We start from the raw sequence: 21563 nt of genomic DNA, 5'->3' as shown, positions 1-21563 counted from the left end.
CTAAATTATATAGCTTTGTAACTATATCAATTAAAAAAAAAAGGGAGAACAATGCATCCTGATATCGGAGCACCTACTATGTGCTGGGCGATTTGTGTGCAATCTTTTAACAGCTCTCTGCAGTGGGTCTTGTTATTATCCCCACTGCATAGACGCGGGCCCAGAGAAGGTACTGGGTCCGAGGTGACACGCCCATAAACTGTAGAGTCTGGAGATTCGAACTCAGGTCTAACCTTCTGCCAGGGACTTGCAGAGAAGGGGGTGGGGTAGAACCCTCTGACATCTAAGGTTTGCTCTGCCTAGTTTCTCGCTTTCCCAGCCCCCTTTCCTCAGGCTGCAGTTCTGCGGAGTTCCTAGCCTGAGAGCCTCAGTCCAGCGACCCACGGCGGGGGAGGGGGGCGCTTCGCCCCTCAGTAGAGCCAGGAGGGACGGATGGGGGGCGGGAGTGGGTAGGGGAGGCGGGGGAGAGGGGGAGGGAGACAGCGGGTGGGGGGGGAGGCGGGGCGGGGCCGTTTCCCAGGCGGAGTCACAGGCGCCTGGTGCCCAAGTCTGTAACTCGCACCCGCCAGTCGTCGGCCACCATGAGCCGTGAGTCCGGCCCGGGGTGCACACCCTTCCGCCCCCAGCCCCAGCCCCGAACCGTCTCCCCCGGAGTCTTGAACGCCAGGCTCAGCCCTTCATCTCTCTCCTGCAGGAAGGAGCCTCTCGCTTCGGTTCCCGCTGCTCCTGCTGTTGCTGCTGCCGCCGCCCGCGGCCATTCCCGCGGACCCCGGGGCGCCCTCGCTGGGTAGGCGACCCCCCCTCGCCCTCAGGGAGCTCCGGCCCGTGCGGCTGGCCTCCCCTTCTCCCCCCGGACCGCCCCCCCCATCCAGCTCTGGCGGGCTCAGCCCAGCTTCCCCCTTTCTGCTAGCGGGTCTGGGGGGAGGGAGAGGGCAGGTCGGTGGGTGGGGTGGGGGCTCCTTGAAGACCCCCTGGGATGGGGGCCTGGTTTTGGGGAGGTGTTTTTTTTTTGTTTTTTGTTTTTTTGAGGTGGCAGTCAGGGATCTTCTGCTGGCTTTGGGAGAAGGGACACCCCTTCACCTGTCACGGGTCCCAGTCTGCCTGCCGGGGCTGTTCCGCTGGGCTATTTCCTGTGAGGGCCTCTGGCCCAGGCCAGGAAGCAGAGGGTAAAGGCGGCTGGTCACCTAGTTCCTCTTCAGCTTCTAACTTTCTGGGGACCCGTCAGTGTGCAGAAGATCTCCCTGGCGACGATGGGGGGAGTACAGCAGCCATTCTGGGGAGAGGGAAGGTGGAAATACAAGTACGGAGTCGTGTTGCTTCCCTGAGGTTTAAATCCCCACCCACGGGGGTCTCCCTGGGTAGATGAGGCGTGGACTCAGGCGCTCCAGCTCCCTCCAGCTCCCAGGGCACGTGGGCTCAGGATTCCAGCGTGGTCTGACTGCAGGCACTTCGCAAGGTCTTTCCAGAGAGACTGCAAGACCTTTCCACAGAGTCTCTCTCTAATGTGGACCCTGGTTTCATCACCCCCAAGATAATGAGGGAAGGCAGGGCCCATGGACCCCTCTACCCCAGTATCCCTACTGTGCATGTGCTGCCTCCAGGTGAAGGAATTCAGCTCCTCCCACTACCAACCTCCAGGCCCTTCTATAGGGGGTGGGAGGGCTGGGGGAGGGGGAGGGGTGGCTGTCTGCAGAGGTGCTCTGGGGAGCAGGTGGGCAGGGGGCAGAGGGAAGAGACCGGTGCAGTCCTGGTGGATCAGAGCAGCTTCCTTGGAGGAGGGGGTGAGTGGGCAGCCACAGGGAGAAGCTTGAGGGACTCCAGACAGGAACTCGGGCAAAAGCCAAAGTTTAATTTTCTGAGAAGAGGAAGAAGCCCATTAAGCCGGAGCTTTACTGGCTGCAGCACCCACGACTCTGGGGCTGATGGCCCACCCTGCAGATGGGGACTCTGAGGCTCAGGGGGCTGAGCCCTTTTTCTGAGACCCCAGGGGGAGTGCCGAGACTGCTCAGGCTACCCCCTGGTCCCCTCTTGTCAGGCACCTGGCTCAGCCCAGCACTTCCTCAGAGGCTCCTTCAGCTGTCCAGGAAGCGTGTGGGCTTTGTCATTTCGCCATTTCACTTTTTGCCTTCTCTACTTATCCTTCTACCCCGTGTTCCTATGGAATCCCCCCCCCCACTTTTTTTTTTTCAGTCCACACACATTCCCGAGGGGCAGGGGGCTGGCTTCATGCTGCCCTTTGATAGGAACCACGTGGCAGAGCCAGAGCCCGGAGGAGCTCAGTCTTTGGAGGAGTCAGACAAGACTGTCCTCCAGGGGCTGAAGGAGGGGTGCCCAGGGCTGAGTGGTGCTCAGGGAGCAGCAGCTGCCTCTCAAGTGTGCGGGGTTGAGGGGGCTCTTGGGAGGTGCTGACATGTGACCTGGACCCTGAAGGGGTGTGAGTGGGATGTTGTGGGACAGCACCGTGACCTCTGGGATGGTCCTGTCTTTCTGGTGGAGATGACCATACGAGCAGAAGCCTTGAGGCCTGAGGCACAAGCAGCAGACTGGGTCGAGGGGATGCAGGCAAAGGGCCAGGTGAGGTGAGGAGCTGGCCCTGGGGCCTGCGGGTAGCTGGGAGCTGACAGTGGTCTGGGGTGGTCTTGCGGCAGGATTGGAGGCCAGGAAGTCACGAAGGCGCTTGCCCAGGGAAGCCACTGTGCTCTGGCTGTCTTCCCACTTCCCAATCTCTGGGCTAATTGAGGCCCAGGATGCCTGTGCGTCGGCCCCAGGGGAGTAGAAGCCTGTGTTTTGCCTCAGTGGGCAGCAAAGGCTGATCCCCCAGGAGAGGAGGTCTGGAGACTTCCCTGAGGAGAGGTGCAGAGCGAGGGAAGGTTGCTTTTGCTTCTTACATGGGGGAAGGGAGGTGCCCAGTGAGGAGGGCCAGGCAGGGGTCCTTGGCACTCAAGTCCAGTACAACAGCCCCCGGACTTGGCTTAATGCCTTCTTTCTGGCTGAGATAGGGTGTGAGCTGGCAACCCGAGCTCCAGGCTGGTGGAGGACCAGAGGCCAGCTAGCTGACCGTGGTGTGGCCTTTGCAGAGGTCTCTGTTGCCTGCCGCCCGCCGCCCGCTATCTGCAGCACCAGCTGGGCCGTGGGCCAGGAGGGGCTTCCTTCCCAGCTGGGCTCTTGCAGCTGTGGGCCCAGCTGTGGGGCCTTGCAGGCCCATGCCCGGCCTCTGGCTGCTGATCTCACAGTGTCGGGGCCGTGCTATAGGCCTGGCTTGATCTGGGGCCCTTCTTTTTCTCTTTGACTGCCAAGCTCCTGGAGTTTCTCTAAATATTATTCTTAAAGTATTTTGTTCCATCCTTTTTAAATGGGGCCTTGCGCTTCCAGACCCACTGTATCTTGGAGGATTTGGTGTTCCCCCACAGGGCCTCGTGTCCTGATGCCCTGGCTCGGGGGACATCCTAAAAAAGCTTTGGAGCCAGGCGGTGCTGGCTGGCCTTCGTGTGTAAGCCGATGCAATATGGGCTCGCTGGTTGTGAGAGAAGTTGTCGAGTTCTCTGCAGAGGGCTGGGAGGAGAGGGCCATATTGATATGGGCAGTGGGGACACATGGGCTTCGCCTGCAGTGGAGAAGAGGGGTGGCGGGGTGGGGTGGGGGAACTCTGAACCCCTTTGCTTGCTCCCCTTCCCAGGACACACAGCCGCTGGGACATATCCTTCCCAGCACCTACTTGCCGCCTGGTCCTGTACTGGGTGGGAGCGCAAGAGGCCTCAGGCTCGGTCCTGCCTCTCCTGATTCTCTTTCTTGAGGGCTTATTATACAGCATGTTCCCCACTGAGCACAGAACCGAGCTGGCATGGACGCATGCGGGGTTTCAGCTAGATGGCTGGTAGGCCTTTGTGAGTGGCTTCCAGAGCTCCGGTTTCATTCCTTCAGGGTTTTCGTTTCCACCAAGAAGGAACCCGGGTCTCTTCACCTAGGGTCTCTTCCAGCCTCTGAGCCAGGCCTGGTCACTGCCAGAAAGCAGAAAAGAGAGGAACAGGATTCAAGCTCGGCTCTGCAGCTTGAAGCAGTGGGGTCTGGGCGCGCCCCCTGCCTTGTGAGGCTCACGCTCCTCCTCTGTGCGTGCTGAGGCTTGGACCTGGACACGCTGGGCTGCTGGGGCAGCCTGACTATCCCGCTGACCGTGACAGTCTCCCGTGGCCAGGCTCACCCCAGGGGATGCACCCACCACTGTCCTCTCTGCTCACCCTGACACGAGGCCCAGTGGCAACTGATGTCCTCCCTGGAGAAAGCTTTTCCTGCCCGGAGCAGCTGGTGTTTATGGAAAGATGTGGAGGAGGAGGAAGAAGTGGGCAGTGGGCCTGGGAGGGAGGAGCCTCTCTCCCCACAGGCTGTGGGAGGGTGGGAGCAGCTCCGGAGTCTGCCCGGCCGGCTGAGGGAGGCTGGACCGTGCAGGGAGCCTTCAAAGCAGACTGCAGAGCATGCTGTGGGGTTGGGAAGGCCGGGCGGTCTCTGGCCAAGTGGTGGGCGGCTGGCCTGTGAGCTCTTGGGGATCATTCCAGCACATTCACATCTGGGTGCTGGACCTCTCTGCGCTTGGTCTGTACGGGGCAGAGAAGGCCAGGGAGAAGCGGGCCCCTCTGTGGGGGGCATAAAAGGGCAGGTGGAATTGAAGCTGGAGTTTTCTGGGGGAGGCAAGGCCTAGGTTTGGTGGGTGGGGACTTATGGGCAGGAGCAGCTGCTGGGGTGAAGGAAGAACTCTGCTTTGAGGTGAAGGGGTGAAGCTGCCGCAGAATGAGCTAGAAAGAACTCCTGAGATACCTACGAGGGGGTGAGGAAACGGAGCCCAGACAAAGGCGGGTCCCTGGCACCTGCTGCTATACCTGCTGCTCCATTGGCGACAAAGAGGCTTGTGAGCAGGGCAGGGGGCTCCTGAGTGTCTGGGCAGGAGGGTCAACGAAGGCGGCCCGGACCTGAGGCCCGAGCTGGCTGCAGGGTGGTGGGGTTCCTTGGCATTTCCGTCCTGCTCACCCTGCGCCTGTTTTAGCAGATAAAGCCTTTGCGTTTTTTTGCCTCCCTCCCCAGCCCTCTTCCTGAGCCCTTGCCAGGGCCTCAACAGTGCTGTTGTGGGGCAGTCACTAGGACTTAAGCAAAACTATTTGCATTGTTTTTGTTTGATGTGTGTGTGTGTGTGTGTGTGTGTGTGTGTGTGTGTGTGGTGGGGAGAGGGGAGCCCGCTCCTGTGATGGGGCCCCTGCTGCAAAGTGGAGGGGTCAGACCTTGCTCAAGGTCATGCCCTCAGACTGCACCCCGAGATGGCTGTCCAGATGTCTCCTTCCTTTTGTTACCCTCTTGACCACTGATATAATCAGTTGCACAAAGCCTGGGAGTTCCCTGTATTGTCAGCTCTGCGTCCAGACAAGGAAGTATCGATATATTTATAGAGAAAAGTCTGGCATGTTCTGTGTGAGGCCAGAGAAGGCCCTGCTGCCAGCAGCCAGGGATGGTGGCTCTGTACTCCTGACTTGGTCCTTGACCAAGCTCCACCTCTGTGAGAGCCTCACTTTCCCTAGCTGAGGGGCTGAGGAGCAGCAGGGAGCCTCTGGCTTTGCTCAGCAGCGCAGACTGAGCAGGGCCTGTGGCCAGAGAGTCCAGGGGCAGACCCCAGGAGGGGCTGCCTGTGGGGTCTTGCCAGCAGGCAGAGGGCAGATGCCAGGGCACCCCACACCCTCTCGGGGAATTTTTCCCGTAACATGTCCCCTATCTGTTTGGTCTCTGACTTGCCTCACGCTTCCAGAGCCCAGATCGCGTCCTGACATGGGCCACACCTGGACCAGACCTGTCCCTGGCCTCAGGTTCCCCATCTTTAATTGGGCATTATGATATCTGCTCTTTCCTCCCTTCTGCAGAAGTAGAAGGCGGGTCATTTTGCCCTGTTAGTGTCCAGATGTTTAGACCCCGGGGCTTGTGAGAGAGAACCCCAAGCCCTGTGCCCTTCCAGAACCCCACACCCCTGTCCTGTTGCTGGGCTCTAACTTGGCAGGAAGTGGCTCTCTAGAAGATTGTGCTACAGTGTCTTATTGGCAGGTGCCAAGCCTTAGATGTCAGCCTGTTGCCTGGACTTTGCCTCGGACCCCTTTAGTGGCAGCAGGGAAGGAGAGGGGACTTCCCCTGGGGATTGATGTGGTCTAGGCTGGCCATCCAGCCCACGGGCTCTCTGTTCAGAACTGTGGGGATAGAGGGCCTGGGGAGCAGCGATGGCCAGAGCTAGCACTGAGCTGTGAGTGAGCCCTGCCTCTGCTCCCCCGGAGTCCCCCAAGTTGGGGCTGACTCTGAAGCAGCGTCTGCTTCTCAGCCACAGTGAACCCCTGCTGCTATTACCCGTGCCAGAACCAGGGCATCTGTGTCCGCTTCGGTCTCGACAGCTACCGGTGTGACTGCACCCGCACTGGCTACTCCGGCCCCAACTGCACCATCCGTGAGCCAACCTCCAGCCCGTGTCCTGCCCACCTCTCCCCTGGGCTCCCCGGGACCCCCTTCCTGTCCTCGCCTCCAGCCGTGGCTCATTCTCACTCCTTTCCTGCCTCCCGCCTCTGACCTCCTCCCTGACCTGGCCCCTACCTAAGCTCATTCCTGACACCTCACTCCTTGCTTCCAGGCTCTGGGGTGAGTCACCCTGCCCAGCCTGGGCCTCCTTCCCCAGCCCTGTCCCCAGTCCTCACGTCTGGTTCTGCCTCTGTTGAGCACCATCATTTCTGAGGTCCCAGCCTGCCCCGGCCCCTTGTGCCACCGCCCTGTTCTGCCCTGGCCACATCCCCAGTCCCTGGCCCCCAGCCCGGTCACTTCTAGTCCTGCCAGGAGGGCCTGGCTAAGCAGCTCCCCTGTCCCTGCAGCTGAGCTCTGGACCTGGGTCCGGAATTCACTGCGGCCTAGCCCCTCTTTCCTGCATTTCCTGCTGACACACGGGCGCTGGTTCTGGGAGTTCATCAACGCCACCTTCATCCGGGACATGCTCATGCGGCTGGTGCTCACAGGTGGGTGGGGGACAGCACCCCTCTAGTCTGGGAGTGCGGAAATCCTGCCAGTTCTATCAGTTCCTGGCATCCAATAAGGGCAGTGGGCTGGGACCTCTATGATGCCAGATAAAACAAGTCCGAACCAAGGAGACTGGGAAGGGGTTTAAGGGGGCTGGGAACCCCTGATCATCATTATTTTTGCCCCCTACAGCACGTTCCAACCTTATCCCCAGCCCCCCCACCTACAACATAGCCCATGACTACATCAGCTGGGAGTCCTTCTCCAACGTGAGCTATTACACTCGTGTTCTGCCCTCTGTTCCCCAAGACTGCCCCACGCCCATGGGGACCAAAGGTAATGGAGATGGGGTGTGGGCCTGGGCTGGGGGGTGCCAGGGGAGAATCTTCCTCTGCGGGAAAAAGCAGGCAGAAGAGCAATTACAGACCCATTTTCAAACTGATAATCTATCTAGAACCAGGGTGAGGACAGGACTGGGGAGTGAGGACAGGAAAGTTTGGCGAAGGGTCTTACCTGAGGTCACCCAGACAGGCAGGGATCAGTTTTCTTATTTCCAGATGTCTCTTGGCCTGTATGGGAATCCTAGTGGTCTGCTGCATGAGAATCCTACTGGGAAGAGGGACCTAAAGATTGAGGTGTGGAAGGAAAGAAGGAATAGTGGCTGTTTATGGGTCTAACTGATTCTTTATCACTATAAATAGTTTTTCATGCTTCTCCTCTGTAGGTTACACAAATACAGATTTTTCTTCTCTGGTTACTCAAGAACCCAACTGGTCTCATTGGCAGTGGTCTTCCTGTGAAGGCCTTCTTCCTACTCCACTTCCGATTGTCCAAAAACTTGGGGGCGGGGAGATGTGTACTTAGTTGAGAGCCATGAAGTCAGCGGGTGCGGAGAGGGCAAGAAGCATTAGCACCTGCCATGGGTTCAATGCTGAACACTGACGCTGTGCAGCTCTCAGGCTGAGTCTTCTGCAGGTTCAGAACTTTGCTGATGTGTTGACGACCCTCCTTGAGCCTCGTTGGCATTACTCTGGGGGTCTGCACCCTCACATGTACTTACTGTTCTCAAAGCATGACCATTTTGCCAGGAGGGCTGGGTCTTGCAGAGCTTCAGGACTCTGCCAACATTTTGCTGGAACCAATCCTTGCTCATGTTCAGCCTGAGTGAGAAGCACAGGTCACTCCTTCCTAGTTCCTTCCTGGGCAGTTCCCGTTGGGATGTTTGATATCCTTGCCTGTCAGAGGAAATCAATTGGTGAAACCCAAAAAGGTTCTGTGATCTCGAACCTTGAACTTTGGACCTCCCATGAAGAACTGTGAAAGGACGTTTTTAACAGAAGACAAAAATCCAATTGCTCCCTTCCTGTGAAGGTCCTGGGGACCAGCTCTTAATTGACATCTTAATACTTATTGTCACAATGGCAGCTCCTTGCTTCAAGATGATAACTTGTCTTACCCCAGATACAGAAAGACTGGCACCATATAAAATAGGTTGGCAAATTCTAGCCCGTTGTGGGCTCCAAGTCATGTGCTGTTTTTATAAAGCTTTACTGCCCTGCTCATTGGCATATTATGACTGCTTTCTTGCTAGAAGACCAGAGTTGAGGAGCTACAACCCATGTTGGCAAAGTCTAGAGTACTGACAATCTGAAAAAAAATTGACTAGTTGGCCTTTTGCCCATGTTTTCTGATCTTTGATTTAAAAGATTCGGCTTCACCAGTTCTCTGTCCTATTTACATTAGCTCCTGTACCCCTCAAATCTGCTTCATAAAGTAAGGACCATCTGCCCTACTTTATAGATAAAGAAATTAGGGCTCAGGAAGGTGAAATGGCTTCTTGATGCTTACACAGTTAGTTAGTGCCTAGCCACTGTCAAACGCTGATTCCTTCCTCCAGGGCCAGGAAGTCCACATTCTCCAGCCCCTCTTCCTTCTCCTCCTCCTTTTTTCTTTCTGCTTACCATTTTCAAAGTTGCATATATACATAAATGTTGAGAAGAAAGTCCAATGAACTCATGTGTCCATCTCCTGGTTTCAAGACTTGTCCATGACTTACCAACCATATTTCATCTACCCCCTGGACTCGTTTTTTAATGGAGTGTTGGAAGGAAAACTCCATTGATGCCATTTTGCCATAAAAATGTCTAGGTTCTTTGCTAGAGAAGGTGCCAGGGGTCAGCTGGTGGGAGGGAGGTGGGTCTGGGGAGACTGCTCTGGGCATCCTGCTTTGACCATTTTGGTCTGGTGAGCCGGGAAGGCCCAGACAGGGCAACCACTGAGATTTCCCACTTCTCTGACCAGGGAAGAAGCAGTTGCCAGACGCCCAGCTTCTGGGTCAACGCTTCCTGCTCAGGAGGAAGTTCATACCTGACCCCCAAGGCACCAACCTCATGTTTGCTTTCTTTGCACAACACTTCACCCATCAGTTCTTCAAGACTTCTGGCAAAATGGGACCTGGCTTCACCAAGGCCTTGGGCCATGGGGTGAGCACCTCAGTGGGGCCCAGGACTACTCTGGACCTGCCTGGCACATGGAGATCATTGCTGGCGGGCAGGACTTGGTGATCGGAGTGGACCCTCCTTCTGTCCTCAGGTGGACCTCGGCCACATTTATGGAGACAGTCTGGATCGGCAGTATCAGTTGCGGCTCTTTAAGGATGGGAAGCTCAAGTACCAGGTAGCACTGGGTGTGGGGGAGGGCATTGGGGAGGGTTTCCTCTGTGTCCCCTGCAGAGCCAGGCGCTGTCCTGAGAGGGCCAAGAAGGAGGAGAGGAGTAAGCCCTGGGAGAACGTTCCAGACACGAGAAACAAAAAGCAGATGCACCTCTTGTATCCTCTTGGGAGATGGACTTTGGGGCTCAGCAGGAGATGGGTATTTGCAGGCTGCAGTCATTCACTTTATTATTCCACCATGTTGTGGGCACCGTGATGCACCTGGCACAAGCGGGGGTGTGGTGATCATGACAGTTACAGGTCCTGCCCCCAAGGAATGCACAGCCAGGTAGTGATCACAGACATGAGCTCCTCACTCGGGTTCCACAGGGACCATTTGCTGGGCATGTACCCACGAGAGCTATAGAATGTGAACCACAGAGAGTTAAGACTTTCTAGTGGCCATACTGCCAAAAAGGAGAAGGAAACAGGTGAAAGTGACTTTAACCATTTAGAGTATCTTTATACATTCATATATTAAATAATTTAAGATCTCTTTAATATAGCCAGAGTATTATTGTTTCAACATGTTCATCAATACAAAATTATCAATAATGTATTTCTTTATTTCAGTGCTAAATCTTAGAACTCTGGTTTAGCTTTTGCACTTACCATCTCAATTTGGATGCCCAATTTTCTATTTTTTAAAAAGATTTATTTATGTATGCATACAAGAACTGGGGTACAGGCCAGAGGTGTGAGAGGTGAGAGGATTCACCAGGGACAGAGTGGGGAACAGAACAGGCTGCTGTAGAGACAGGAGAGGTCTGCTGTGCCCTGTGGGTCAGTGATGGAGCTCATGTGGTAGAGGCAGTGGGTGGCTTCATAGTTCTGAGACTTAACCCCTTGCACACCAGGGAAGCCTGGTCAGATTTTTTTTTTAAGATTTATTTATTCATACAGAACTGGGGTACAGGCCAGAGATGCGGAGAGTGAGAGGATTCACCAGGAACAGAGTGGGGAGCAGAACAGGCAGATCAACGAAGTACACTGCTGAGGGGAGCAGCGGGCAGGTCAGGAGAGGTCTGCCTCTCCATGTGGATCTCCCCTAGGGCAAGCAGGGGTCGAACTCATGTGCAAGTGGCTTAAGCTTCTTAGTGCAGTGCTTTAACCCGCTGCGCCACCAGGGAGGGCCAGTGGTCAAATATTTTTATAGCATTTGTGAAAGTAAGACATCAATTTGCTTATTTGAGGTAACGCTGGTTCACAACACTGTAGATGGTTCAGTGGGCTAAGGTCACGCCTCCTCAACCTGTGGAGTGATGAAGGTTGCATAAAATTTACCTTCAAAGTGGAATCACTTCCCCCAGGCGCCCTGAGACCATGTGAAGTTTTTCAACAGCTGAAGTAATAAGGTTGAAAATTTAAGCCTCAGTTAAAGAAAATGAAAAATTCACTTGTCCACCCGGCCAAGCCGTAGTTCTAGGGTTCGGTAGCTCCACGCGAAGGCCAGCTACCACGGCGACCCACACATCTAAACAAAGGAAACCCCAAACTAACCCGGCTGGCTGGGGGTAGACTGGCTGGGGGTAAGCAGAGTCCTCAGCGTAAAGCAGGTCCTGTGCTCACCCAAAGGATGAAAGCGCTGCCTTCGCCTCGTTCGTGTGTGAGAAGGGCCAGCAGGGAGAAGCCACTGGAGCACTCAGAGGCTGGGGAGTAGGAGCGAGCCAAGAGCTGTGAGGGTGCGGAGGAGCAGAAGGCAAGTAGGTCAGCACAGGTACAGGTTTGTGGGGAGCGCTCGGAATGGGGTGCAGGAGGCCCTGTCTGTTAAGGATTTCTGATTTCTGCCACGAGCAGAGATAAGACTGGGATGGCGGCCCTTTCTGCTGGTGCAACGGGTTAAAGCGCAGCACTATGAAGCGACCGCAGCCACTGCAGCACGAGTTCAGTCCGGCCAGGGAGTGACCCACAGGGACCGCAGACCTCTCCTGTCTCCTCGCTGCTCCCCTCAGCAGTGTACCTCAGTCCATCCATCTGTTCTGCTCCCCGCTGTCTCTGGTGAATCCTCTCACTGCCCCTGCACCTCTGGCCTGAGCCCCAGTTCTGTATGCATAAATTAATAAATATTTAAAAAAAAAAAAAGACTGAGGATGGCTTAAGCCAGGGCATGATAGTGGATTTGGGTTTGGGGAAGGGTTTCTGTGACTGCTGTGTAGAGGATGGGGTACCAAGGGGCAGGAGGAGATGTAGGGGACCACTTAGGTGAAGAACCAGGCGGGAGGTACGGTGGGTCGCCAGAAGGCGGTGATAGTGAGGATGGGGAGGAAAGGCACATTTTAGTGGAGATGGCAGAGGAAACATTATCAGGCCTTGGGTGGGGAGGATGGGCTGGCCCGGGAGGTGCCAGCTGTGGCAGGTGTGGGTGTGCGGCCTGTATCCCGGTTGCCAGGTGGCCCCATTCCACAGATGCTGAAAGGAGAGATGTACCCGCCGTCCGTGGAAGAGGCGCCGGTGCTGATGCACTACCCGCGGAGCGTCCCGGCCCGGAGCCAGATGGCCGTGGGCCAGGAGGTGTTCGGGCTGCTCCCGGGGCTCATGCTGTACGCCACGCTCTGGCTGCGAGAGCACAACCGTGTGTGTGACCTGCTGAAAGCGGAGCACCCTACCTGGGAGGACGAACAACTCTTCCAGACGGCCCGCCTCATCCTCATTGGTGAGGGCAACCCGCCAGCCCGGCCCTGGAAGGTCACGCCCCGCCCCCTCCAGCCTCCCCCATCCTAGAGGCTGGGGACAGAGAGCTGGGGTCAGACTCTTAGGTTTCTCCTGATTCAGTCTGAGACCTCGAGCAGGCCCCTCCCCATCTGTGAGCCTCAGTTTCCAAATCTGGACACGGGGATAAGGATGGCTGTTAGGAAAAGGAGAGCGCTGGAGAGCAACAGGCACGTAGTGGGTCTTCAGGAGATGGGTGGCTGTGATGGCTGATTATTAGCCCAGCAAAGTTTGGCCAGCCCTTCTCCCGCTCCGCCTCCCCACAGGACTATGCCCAGAGGCACAGGGTCAAGCCCAGCTTGCCCAGCCTTCTGGAGTCCTCCTGCCTTCCTCTGCATGTGTCTGCCTTCCTGGAGTTTGGTAACTTCTAGGTGACTCAGGGACAGGATATTTTTGTGTCCCCTACGGGGGCGAGTCTGCAGCCCAAAATGTTAGATGGTTTCCTGCCTGGGAGTTTGGCCCTGGGCACCCCTGTCTGAGTCACCAGTGACCCCTTCTCCCACCTCTGGGCATCAGTGGCCAAGGCTGGCCCATTTATAGACTGGCTTATTGGATCCTGGAAGAACCGTGTGTCAGGCATAGGGGCAGCCTAAAAGAGAAGGGGTTGGTCCAGATTCCCAGCACTGCAGAGATCTTGATCAGAGAGGGCAAATGTGTGTCTGGGGGCTGCCCAGAGATCACGGGTGATGAAGTCGTGACCAAAGGCCTTATGGGCCAGATAGGTTCAGAGAGAATCAAGAATGTTCTCGAAGGCCACTCAGCAGAGGGGACTTGAATCATCCACATTCGTGCTATTTCTACCACATCCACTCTCCTGGGTGGGGAAGATCATAAGCCTGAGTCTGATCTTTTGGGACGTGTGAGTTTGGGGAGGGGCTGCACCCCTCACGCTACATGCAACCCTCCCCCCCCTCACTTCAGTGGATTTCACCAGGCCCTTGCCAAGCAACTTAGGTTCACTGTCTACTCCCCTTAGGGGCCCTGAGACTATCATTCTACTGATTCAATTTAATACACATTTTTTAGATAAGGAAAGTGAGGCTCAGTGAGATTAAGTAACATGGCTTAAGTTCACAGCAAAGCCAGGATTTAACCCAGTCTATTGATTGCAAATCTGATGGCTCTGGATCAACAGACTATAAATCAGTTTGTCTAACAACTAATTGGCCAAAATATCAGGTTCTCTCAACAGCTAGTTGATCAGTTTTCATTTTGCTATGGAATGTTCCATTTGTTGGCTCTTTGCTTTGCGGCACATTATTGAAGGGATAGAGGAAAAATCTATTTGTAAGAATTCTGATTCATAAGAACTCTGATATTTTGTAAAGAATCCACTAGGGGCACACCTCACTCTTTGCCCAGGATATCCTTCAGCTGCTGACAGCGGCTCTCAGAGGAGTCTCTTTGCAGCCTTCTCTCCCTCTGAGGGTGAGAGCACTTTCAGTGGGTGCTAATCTCCACTTTCACATCTTTAGTGGCTTCTTCAACATTTTAGTGGGCTGTGGGAGGCAGGTCACTCAAGGGTCATGAAACCCATTCTGGATATTTCCTCTGCACACCCTGCCTAGCCAGGCCTTCAGAAAAATGGGAGTAGCAGATGTCTCTTGTCTTAGAATAGCAGTGCAACCTCAAACAGAAAGTTCCATTTACACAACCCATTACAGAAAGACAAAGAGAATGGGGTCAAATAAAACAAAGCAACCATGACAATAATAAAGAAGCAAAAGCATCAGCTCTAGTGGAAGACTGTGTGGCATTTCCTCAAAAGACTGAAAATGGATTTGCCACATGGTGCATCAATTCTAACTCCTAGGAATCAATCGACCCTCAAACATAAAAACACTAATCTGAAAGGAAACCTGCACTCCTATGTTTATTGCACCACTATTTACAATAGTCAAGCTTTGGAAAAATGAATGCCACAAAACAGTTGAATGGCTCAAGAAGATGTGGTGCATATACACAATGGAATACTATTCAGCCACTAAAAAGATAAACGCATCTAATTTGCAGCAACAAGGATAGAGATGGAAAGGGTTTTGCAAAGTGAGATAAATCAGAAAGTGATGGTGTTATTTTTATGTAGAATATAGGGAAAAACAAACCAGGGCCAAACAAAGACCAACTTTAAAACCAATCCTTGAAAATTTACCATAGATCTGAGCCATCTGATAAGGGAGGGCATCGGAGGGGGGATGAGCAGGGTGAGAGAGCACTAGGGAGGACGGCTGTGGGTGCTTTGGTGGTGGGAGAAATACAGTGACACCTAAGAAATCCTATACTGTGAAAATATTAATAAATATGTAAAGAAACGTTATGTCATTAGTACATAGTTTAAAAAGCGAGTGCTTTGCACAACCTGGCCTGCCTCCCGAGCTGGGTGGTGGCTCAGCACGCCTTGCTGATTTCTGATCCTCCCTGCCAGGGGAGACCATCAAGATAGTGATCGAGGAGTACGTGCAGCAGCTCAGTGGCTACTTCCTGCAGCTGAAATTTGACCCGGAACTGCTGTTCAGTGCCCAGTTCCAGTACCGCAACCGCATCGCCATGGAGTTCAACCAGCTCTACCACTGGCACCCACTCATGCCCACCTCCTTCCAGGTGGGCCCCCAAGAGTACACCTATGAGCAGTTCTTGTTCAACACCTCCATGCTGGTGGACTACGGTGTCGAGCCCCTGGTGGAGGCCTTCTCTCGCCAGAGTGCTGGCCGGGTAAGCCTTGGGGGGGGGGCGTTGGTGAGGGCAGGTGGGCTCTGGGGGTCCAACAGATCAGGGTCCAAATTCCAGTTCTTTCCTGCCCCTCTCACCGGGCATTTGTAAGCATTCCTTCCTTCCTCTGTTCTGTTCTTGTTGTTTTGCTCATTCAACAGTCCCAGTCCTGATCCCCCACACTGGGAATGGAGCAATGAGCGAGACCTCTGTGGTGCTTCTTGTGCTTTGATTCTGGAAGGGAGCAGTAATCATGTGAGCGTAACTTCATTCGAGCACAGTCTGGGTGTTAGCACTGGGCCTTATCAGAATTAAAAGTGCATGTTAAAAACCATAGGCGCTCAAGGAGGGGCTTCTGACCAGAGCTGGCAGCTATGGGTAAGGAAGTGATGTCTGATCTGAAGGACGACTCAGGAAAGAGGTGGTGTGAATGGCCAGGGATGGTCACGGTTCAGATGGAGGGGAGATGGCAGAGGCTTGGAGGTCATGGGGCACGCACAGCCGTCTGAGGGCCAGGAAGTCATCAGGGTATATAATACATGTGAGGGGGCCTACACACGGTGGGTCTTTCCTACCTCAGAGACCTCCGTCATGGGTTGAATAGTCTTCCCCTCACCTTTTCCCTTCAGATGTGATTGTTCTTGGAGATAGCTCTCTGGCTCCTTTACCTGCTGGGATCCTTGTCCCTGGGCCTGGGCATAAAGGGCATGCCCGCCCCTCCCAGTGCTTCCTCGCGGTGGTTTCAACTTGGTTGAAACAAGCATGTGCTGAATCTGGTGGGCCGCTGCTGGCTGGTTCTTGGCCTCTGTTCACTGTGGGCACACAGGCACGCAGGGAGGTAATGGCTTTGCTCTGGGGCTGTACGGTTTCCAAAGTATGTTCAAGGCATTATTACCATGATGTGTGGGAAAAACCTGGGTGTTGAATTTGGCACAGAGAATGGCAACAAAGGGATGAGGAAAAAAAGTCAAAGGAAAAGACAACTCTCAGGATAGTGAAGAGAGAGTGAGAAGCCATGAAAGAAACAGGATTCCCCCCATGACCGTGACAGAGGGCAGCTCTCTTGGGGGATCCATGTAGCCCCCAAGAAAAACTTTGCTTTGCTTACTTGAGCTTGCTCATTTCACCAGAACCTTACCCAGGGAGGTTGGGTGGTCTGTTGTCCCTGTATTTCCCCAGGACACCACCTCATGGCTCAAGTGATTGCCTGAGGTTCCTGGATTCCTAGGGCTGCAGAGTGGGCGATCTTAACAGCAGAAATTTATTCTTTTCCATTCTGGAGGCCAGAAGTCTAAAATCTGGGCCCTGCTGTCTCTCAGGCTCCAGGGGGAAAATCTGCCCCAGGCCTTCCTTTCTCTTACTTAGTGACTTCTGGCTGCTGACACACTTTGGTGCGCTGCCTTGTAGAAACATCACCCCAACATGGTGTTCCCCAAGGCAGCTCTGTTTTCTCTCTTTGTTGATACACCAGTCATGGGACTAGTGCCCACCTGAATGGAATATGACCTCATTTTAACTTCTTTATACCCACATATGCTCACATTCTCAGGTGTTGGGAATTAGGAGTTCAACATGTCTTTTTGGGGGCAAGTCAACCTACAACAACCTACAACCTACAACAGAGCTGAGATGGCTACTAGCCTCTGCTAGTTTTGCTCTAAGGCATGCTTTCACTCAGCAAGGCTTGTCCTCTTTCCTGCCCAGTTACACTTCTTCTGTCTACACAGATAGAAATAACCCCTCTGTATGATGTAATGTGAGTTTACAACACTGTGCAGGTTTCAGGGTTCTCACCTCAGCAAAGGAACTGTATAATTCATGGCACACTGCCTTCAAATGTCCAAGCACCACCCACGCCAAGCTCCAACTTCTCCCTCTCCTTCCCCTCTAATAACTGCTATTTTGTTCTCAGGGTTTGGTTTTGTTGTGCTGTTTGGTGGTTTTTGCTTTTCTTTAAATTCCACAAGTGAATAAAATGATGCAGTATTTGTCTTTTTCCTTATAACTTCTTTCACTTAGAGCAATCCCCTGAGGGCCCTTCCATGTATTGCAAATGGCACAAATTCATCTTTTTAATGGCCGAGTAGTATTCTGTTGTGTATATATTCCATGTCTTCTTAATCTCCTCACAATCATCTAGCACTTAGATTGTTTCGAACTGTTGGCTCTTATAAATTGTGCTGTAGTGAACATGGAGGAGACTCGTGTATCTTTTTGAATTAGTGTTTCCATGGCAAAAACTCTTCCTTAAATATTCACATTATCCATCTTGAGTAATAGAGCTTTTTTGAGGCCAATGCTCCTGAACTGTTATGAAACAGAATTTTCTTCTGGAGCCATCTTTTCCTTACCAAGTTACCTGGGCTTTAACCCTTATTTTCCCTCCCTTCATAGGATATTAAAGTACTCCTTAGTCTTGGAGTTAAAGTTCAGGTTTGGTTCAGCTAAATTTGTGTGTGTGTGTATATCATGGCTTTTGCTGGGAAGGGTTTAGCCTGCTTCCTGCTAGCTTGTGATCATCCCTCTTCCAGAAGGCCTGGCAGAAGCGGGAAGAAAGAACAGATATGAAAGGCTTTATTTGGCCTAAATGGAATATGATACTTTGCATTCCTACTGTCTCACTCTGAATTTCTCTTTTCTATGGTGACTAGTTCCTAGAGGTTCAGTTTTCAAAATCAGATGTTCCGTAAATGTTGAAACTTAACATTGTGGGCTAAGGAACAAAAAGCCATAAAAATAGTTTCCTCAGCAAAATCCTTGAAATGATTAAACATCTCTGTCCTGATCTGGAGAATGACAAACACATGCCAGCTTTCCTAAGATAATCTACAAAATATCTTAGGAAAGCCATGAAGTTCTATCCCCCAAACCAGTATTTTTCTGTCCTTCTGTTTCCATTGCCTAATAGCTCAGAAACCTTTCTGCACGCCACCCTGCCCCCCGCCAATTGCACTTCCAGAGCTGGGGTGCCCATTCCCCACCCCTGCTTCAGCTCTGGGTTGTGGCCATGCTGGAGGCCTCCTCTTCAGAGTCCTCATCACTGAACTTAGTAGTTCCAGAATCTTCCTTAATTCGATGTTGGGGGCTTTCAGTTAAATTTGAAGGGTTGGGGAAGAGTGTGACATGGCGAGTCCCTGGGGTGGTCCTCCTGGCCCACACTACACTTAAAGATGAGGAAACTGAGACTGAGAGGGGGCCTGAGGGGAAGCCTCCTCATGGCAGAGGCAGGGCCAGGTCCCCAGAGTGGTGGCCGCTGGGCTGAGCCCTGCTCTTGCTCCAAGCCCAGGAAGGACAGTGGCCCCGAAGTTCTTTTCCCAAGTGTCCTGGCTTTCCAACCACAGCTGTGTTTGTCTCCCGGCAGATTGGTGGGGGAAGGAATATAGACCCCCACGTCCTGCACGTGGCTGTGGAAGTCATCAAGGAGTCGCGAGAGCTGAGGCTGCAGCCGTTCAATGAGTACCGCAAGCGGTTTGGCATGAAGCCCTACACCTCCTTCCAGGAGCTCACAGGTGAGCACCTGCCTCTGGCCACAGTGTCTGCCCTTGAGGGATTTGCCATGAAGTGAGGGAGATATCCAGGAGACAGAATGGGCCAAAGCCTGGGGTGGGGTAGTATTGTGCCTGGTGGTGAGGGTGACAAGTGGAAACAGGGGTGGAGAGGGCTTGCAAAAGGGCCAAAAGGTGGGAGGCCAGGTGGTGAATGGAACAGCCACCCACGTGCTGGGGCTGAGGCCAGAGCGTACCAAAACACCCTGAAAGGCCAAAAGGCCAAAAACAAAAACCGAGGACTATGGCAGTACAACACCCTACACTAGGGGCTTATGGGCTATAGCCTCACAAGGACAGCTCCCAGTAAGAGGACAGGTCACTGCTGGTGGGTTCTCGCCATGCACACAATTGCAAGAGACCTCAGGTTCCTGGAGCAACCACCGTGGCATTTGTTTTACCAACAAGGGAAACAAAGAGCTCACTGAATCCACAAGTGACCAGCTATCTCACCCAGGCAGCATCCATGATGGTCAACACCAGTCACTAGGCGTGCTGGACAGCACTGGCTAGTAGTGATGGTCATTACTGGGTCTCTCAGAGACACCTGGCATTACCAGCTCTCTGAGGTTTTGGGTGACACCAGGAACAAACAGCTTTTTGAGACACCAGGCCCCAGGGCCTTTGGTGTTCCTTACAGGCAACATCAGAGACAGAATCAGAGGCCCAGTCTCTGGTTCTCTTCTCTTACCTCCTCAGAGCTTGGCTTCTGGATGCTTCTTTTCTTCTTTCTTCAGAGGCCAGGACCAGAGTCTTCCCCCTTCTTTCTTCTTACTTTGGAGGCTGGTGTCCTCTTTTGGGGGGCTGGGGTTATCATCTGCCCCTCAGCACCCTTCGACCCTAGCCTATATTCTCTTTCAGGGTGCCCCACCCACAAGTCTGGTTAGACCATTTTTCAGTGTGGTGTCTGACTGGACCATTTACCAATCAGCCCACACCACCTGATGTGTCCATTCCACAGTCCTGGAAGTTCGCTTCACATGAAAAGGCCTCTGAGGCCAACAGACACCACTGGCTTGTGGTGAGAGGTGGGGTAACAAAGGTCTGATTGGACCATTTAGCACCAGTTAACTCACAGCAAGCACCTGACTGATCTATTCCACAATCTATGAAGTACACGGTTCACGGTTACATAAAAGGTCTCTAAGGGGCAGTTGCCACAACTGACTTGTGGTAAAGCAGCAGGTTGAAAAAACCAGCTATTGCTCCTGCCAGCTCTCACCGCGAGGCAGCTGGGTTCCCCCCTGCCAGGCCAGAAAAGGTGGCTTCTCAGTTGGGTTTGAAGGCTAATGGGAATGTCCATGGGGAGAATAGAGAGAAGAACATTTCAGGTAGAGGAACAGAAAATAGCGAGGCACAGAGGTCATAAAGAGTGATTTTGGGGCATGTGTACAATTGTTCAATTTGCTCTTTTGAACACTCTTCCTCTCTCCCAAGAAATGGTAGGTCTAGAACTTTCTTTTCCTAGATGACCCGAATGGCATCATGGCACTGACTCGAGCTCCTTCCCATTGTAGGAGAGAAGGAGATGGCAGCTGAGTTGCAGGATCTCTATGGAGACATCGACGCCTTGGAGTTCTACCCGGGGCTGCTTCTTGAGAAGTGCCATCCAAACTCCATTTTTGGAGAGAGTATGATAGAAATTGGGGCTCCCTTTTCCCTCAAGGGACTCCTAGGGAATCCCATCTGTTCTCCGGAGTACTGGAAGCCAAGCACATTTGGTGGGGAGGCGGGCTTCAACATTGTCAAGACGGCCACCCTGAAGAAGCTGGTCTGTCTCAACACCAAGACTTGTCCCTACGTTTCCTTCCGAACACCCAACCCCCACCAGGATGAGAGGTCTGGTGTGGAGCGGCCACCCACAGAACTCTGAGGGCAGCATTCCAGAATGCTGACGCCAGGGTTGACAGCCTTAAAGGTTAGGTTTCTAGTCTGGAGTTGGTCAACATTTAGAGCGTCTCTTACCCATTATGTGGAGTACTGTGGTCTTGTCATTCTAGCTTGTTGGATTCCTGGGCAACCCTCCAGAATATTAGGGGTCGTTCTTACTTGGCATGTTTGAAGGCTCTTCTGTTGAACTTACATAAAAGCCACCTTGGTGGACCACTGAGAATGTCCTATTTGCAATTGATTTTTGGAGTCAAACAGTCTAGAGTGTGGATGAAATAATGTAGAAGGTCATCAAGGGCATTCTTATTTGTTATTCTGATATCGGGTTGGTCCTTCAGAATGTGGACTGCATGATGGCAATTCGGAATGTTGTGGTCCTGGATGTTGATCCAGAACATTGGCTGGTATGCCAGATCAGTCTCCATCTGCATGTTTATAATGTTGAGTCTATTCATATTGCCATTTAAGGGAATCAAACCTCTAACAAGACTGCAGTGCCTGAATCTGTGCCTGCACTGAGGTGAGGGGTTCTTTTTGGGGCTGCAGCTTAGACACTGGTCTGAGGATACAGAGAATAGGCACACTTTTTCACCTGTTCCACCAGAGCGCTGTCCCCATCCACATCTCAGTTCATGGCAGCTGTTTCTCATGAAGCTAATGAATTCATTCTCCAAATTGCCTGCTGTGTATCTTTTTTGGTCCCATCTCCAGCAGCTGAGGCGATGCCGGCATGGCCTTTCTGCTTACTACATGCTGGATGTGCTAGAGGTTGCAGCTGGAGACTTGGAAATGCTTCCCCGGGATCCCCAGGTGCAGCATCACGTCAATCACTCCTCACTGATGCCTCCTCCTCCCCACCCCCACCCAGGTTAGGCTCTGCCTTTTCTAAGCTGCTCTCCTAAGACACTCAACTCCCCAAACCCAGGAGCTATAGCATTCAGGCAGTCAGCTGACATGCCCCCCGCCCCCCCAAGTT

General features: G+C 53.2%; 1 protein-coding gene across 1 annotated transcript; it reads left to right on the top strand.

Moving 5' to 3' along the window:
- The first annotated feature begins 687 nt into the window (after positions 1-687).
- On the top strand, positions 688-21276 carry PTGS1 (prostaglandin-endoperoxide synthase 1 (prostaglandin G/H synthase and cyclooxygenase)). The gene is made up of 10 exons (XM_012721367.1): positions 688-787; positions 6344-6466; positions 6882-7022; positions 7216-7359; positions 9325-9506; positions 9616-9699; positions 12141-12387; positions 14869-15155; positions 18514-18661; positions 20215-21276. Exons 3-10 carry the CDS (start codon positions 6998-7000, stop codon positions 20568-20570), a joined length of 1473 nt encoding a protein of 490 aa, XP_012576821.1. The 5' UTR covers positions 688-787; positions 6344-6466; positions 6882-6997; the 3' UTR covers positions 20571-21276.
- The last annotated feature ends 287 nt before the right edge of the window (positions 21277-21563 follow it).

This window comes from Condylura cristata, unplaced genomic scaffold, assembly GCF_000260355.1.
Source record: "Condylura cristata isolate star-nosed mole 26May11 unplaced genomic scaffold, ConCri1.0 scaffold00006, whole genome shotgun sequence".
Taxonomy (NCBI): Eukaryota; Metazoa; Chordata; class Mammalia; order Eulipotyphla; family Talpidae; genus Condylura; species Condylura cristata.
Note: the sequence above shows the minus strand (reverse complement) of the source record. Positions and strands in the feature narration are given on the sequence as shown.

Excerpts from the sequence above, each read along its gene's own strand:
- PTGS1 (XM_012721367.1), top strand. The coding sequence starts at position 6,998 with ATGCTCATGCGGCTGGTGCTCACAG. Across the intron at positions 9,700-12,140 it reads ATGGGAAGCTCAAGTACCAG|ATGCTGAAAGGAGAGATGTA; the intron begins GTAGCACTGGGT and ends CCCATTCCACAG. Across the intron at positions 18,662-20,214 it reads CTCCTTCCAGGAGCTCACAG|GAGAGAAGGAGATGGCAGCT; the intron begins GTGAGCACCTGC and ends TTCCCATTGTAG.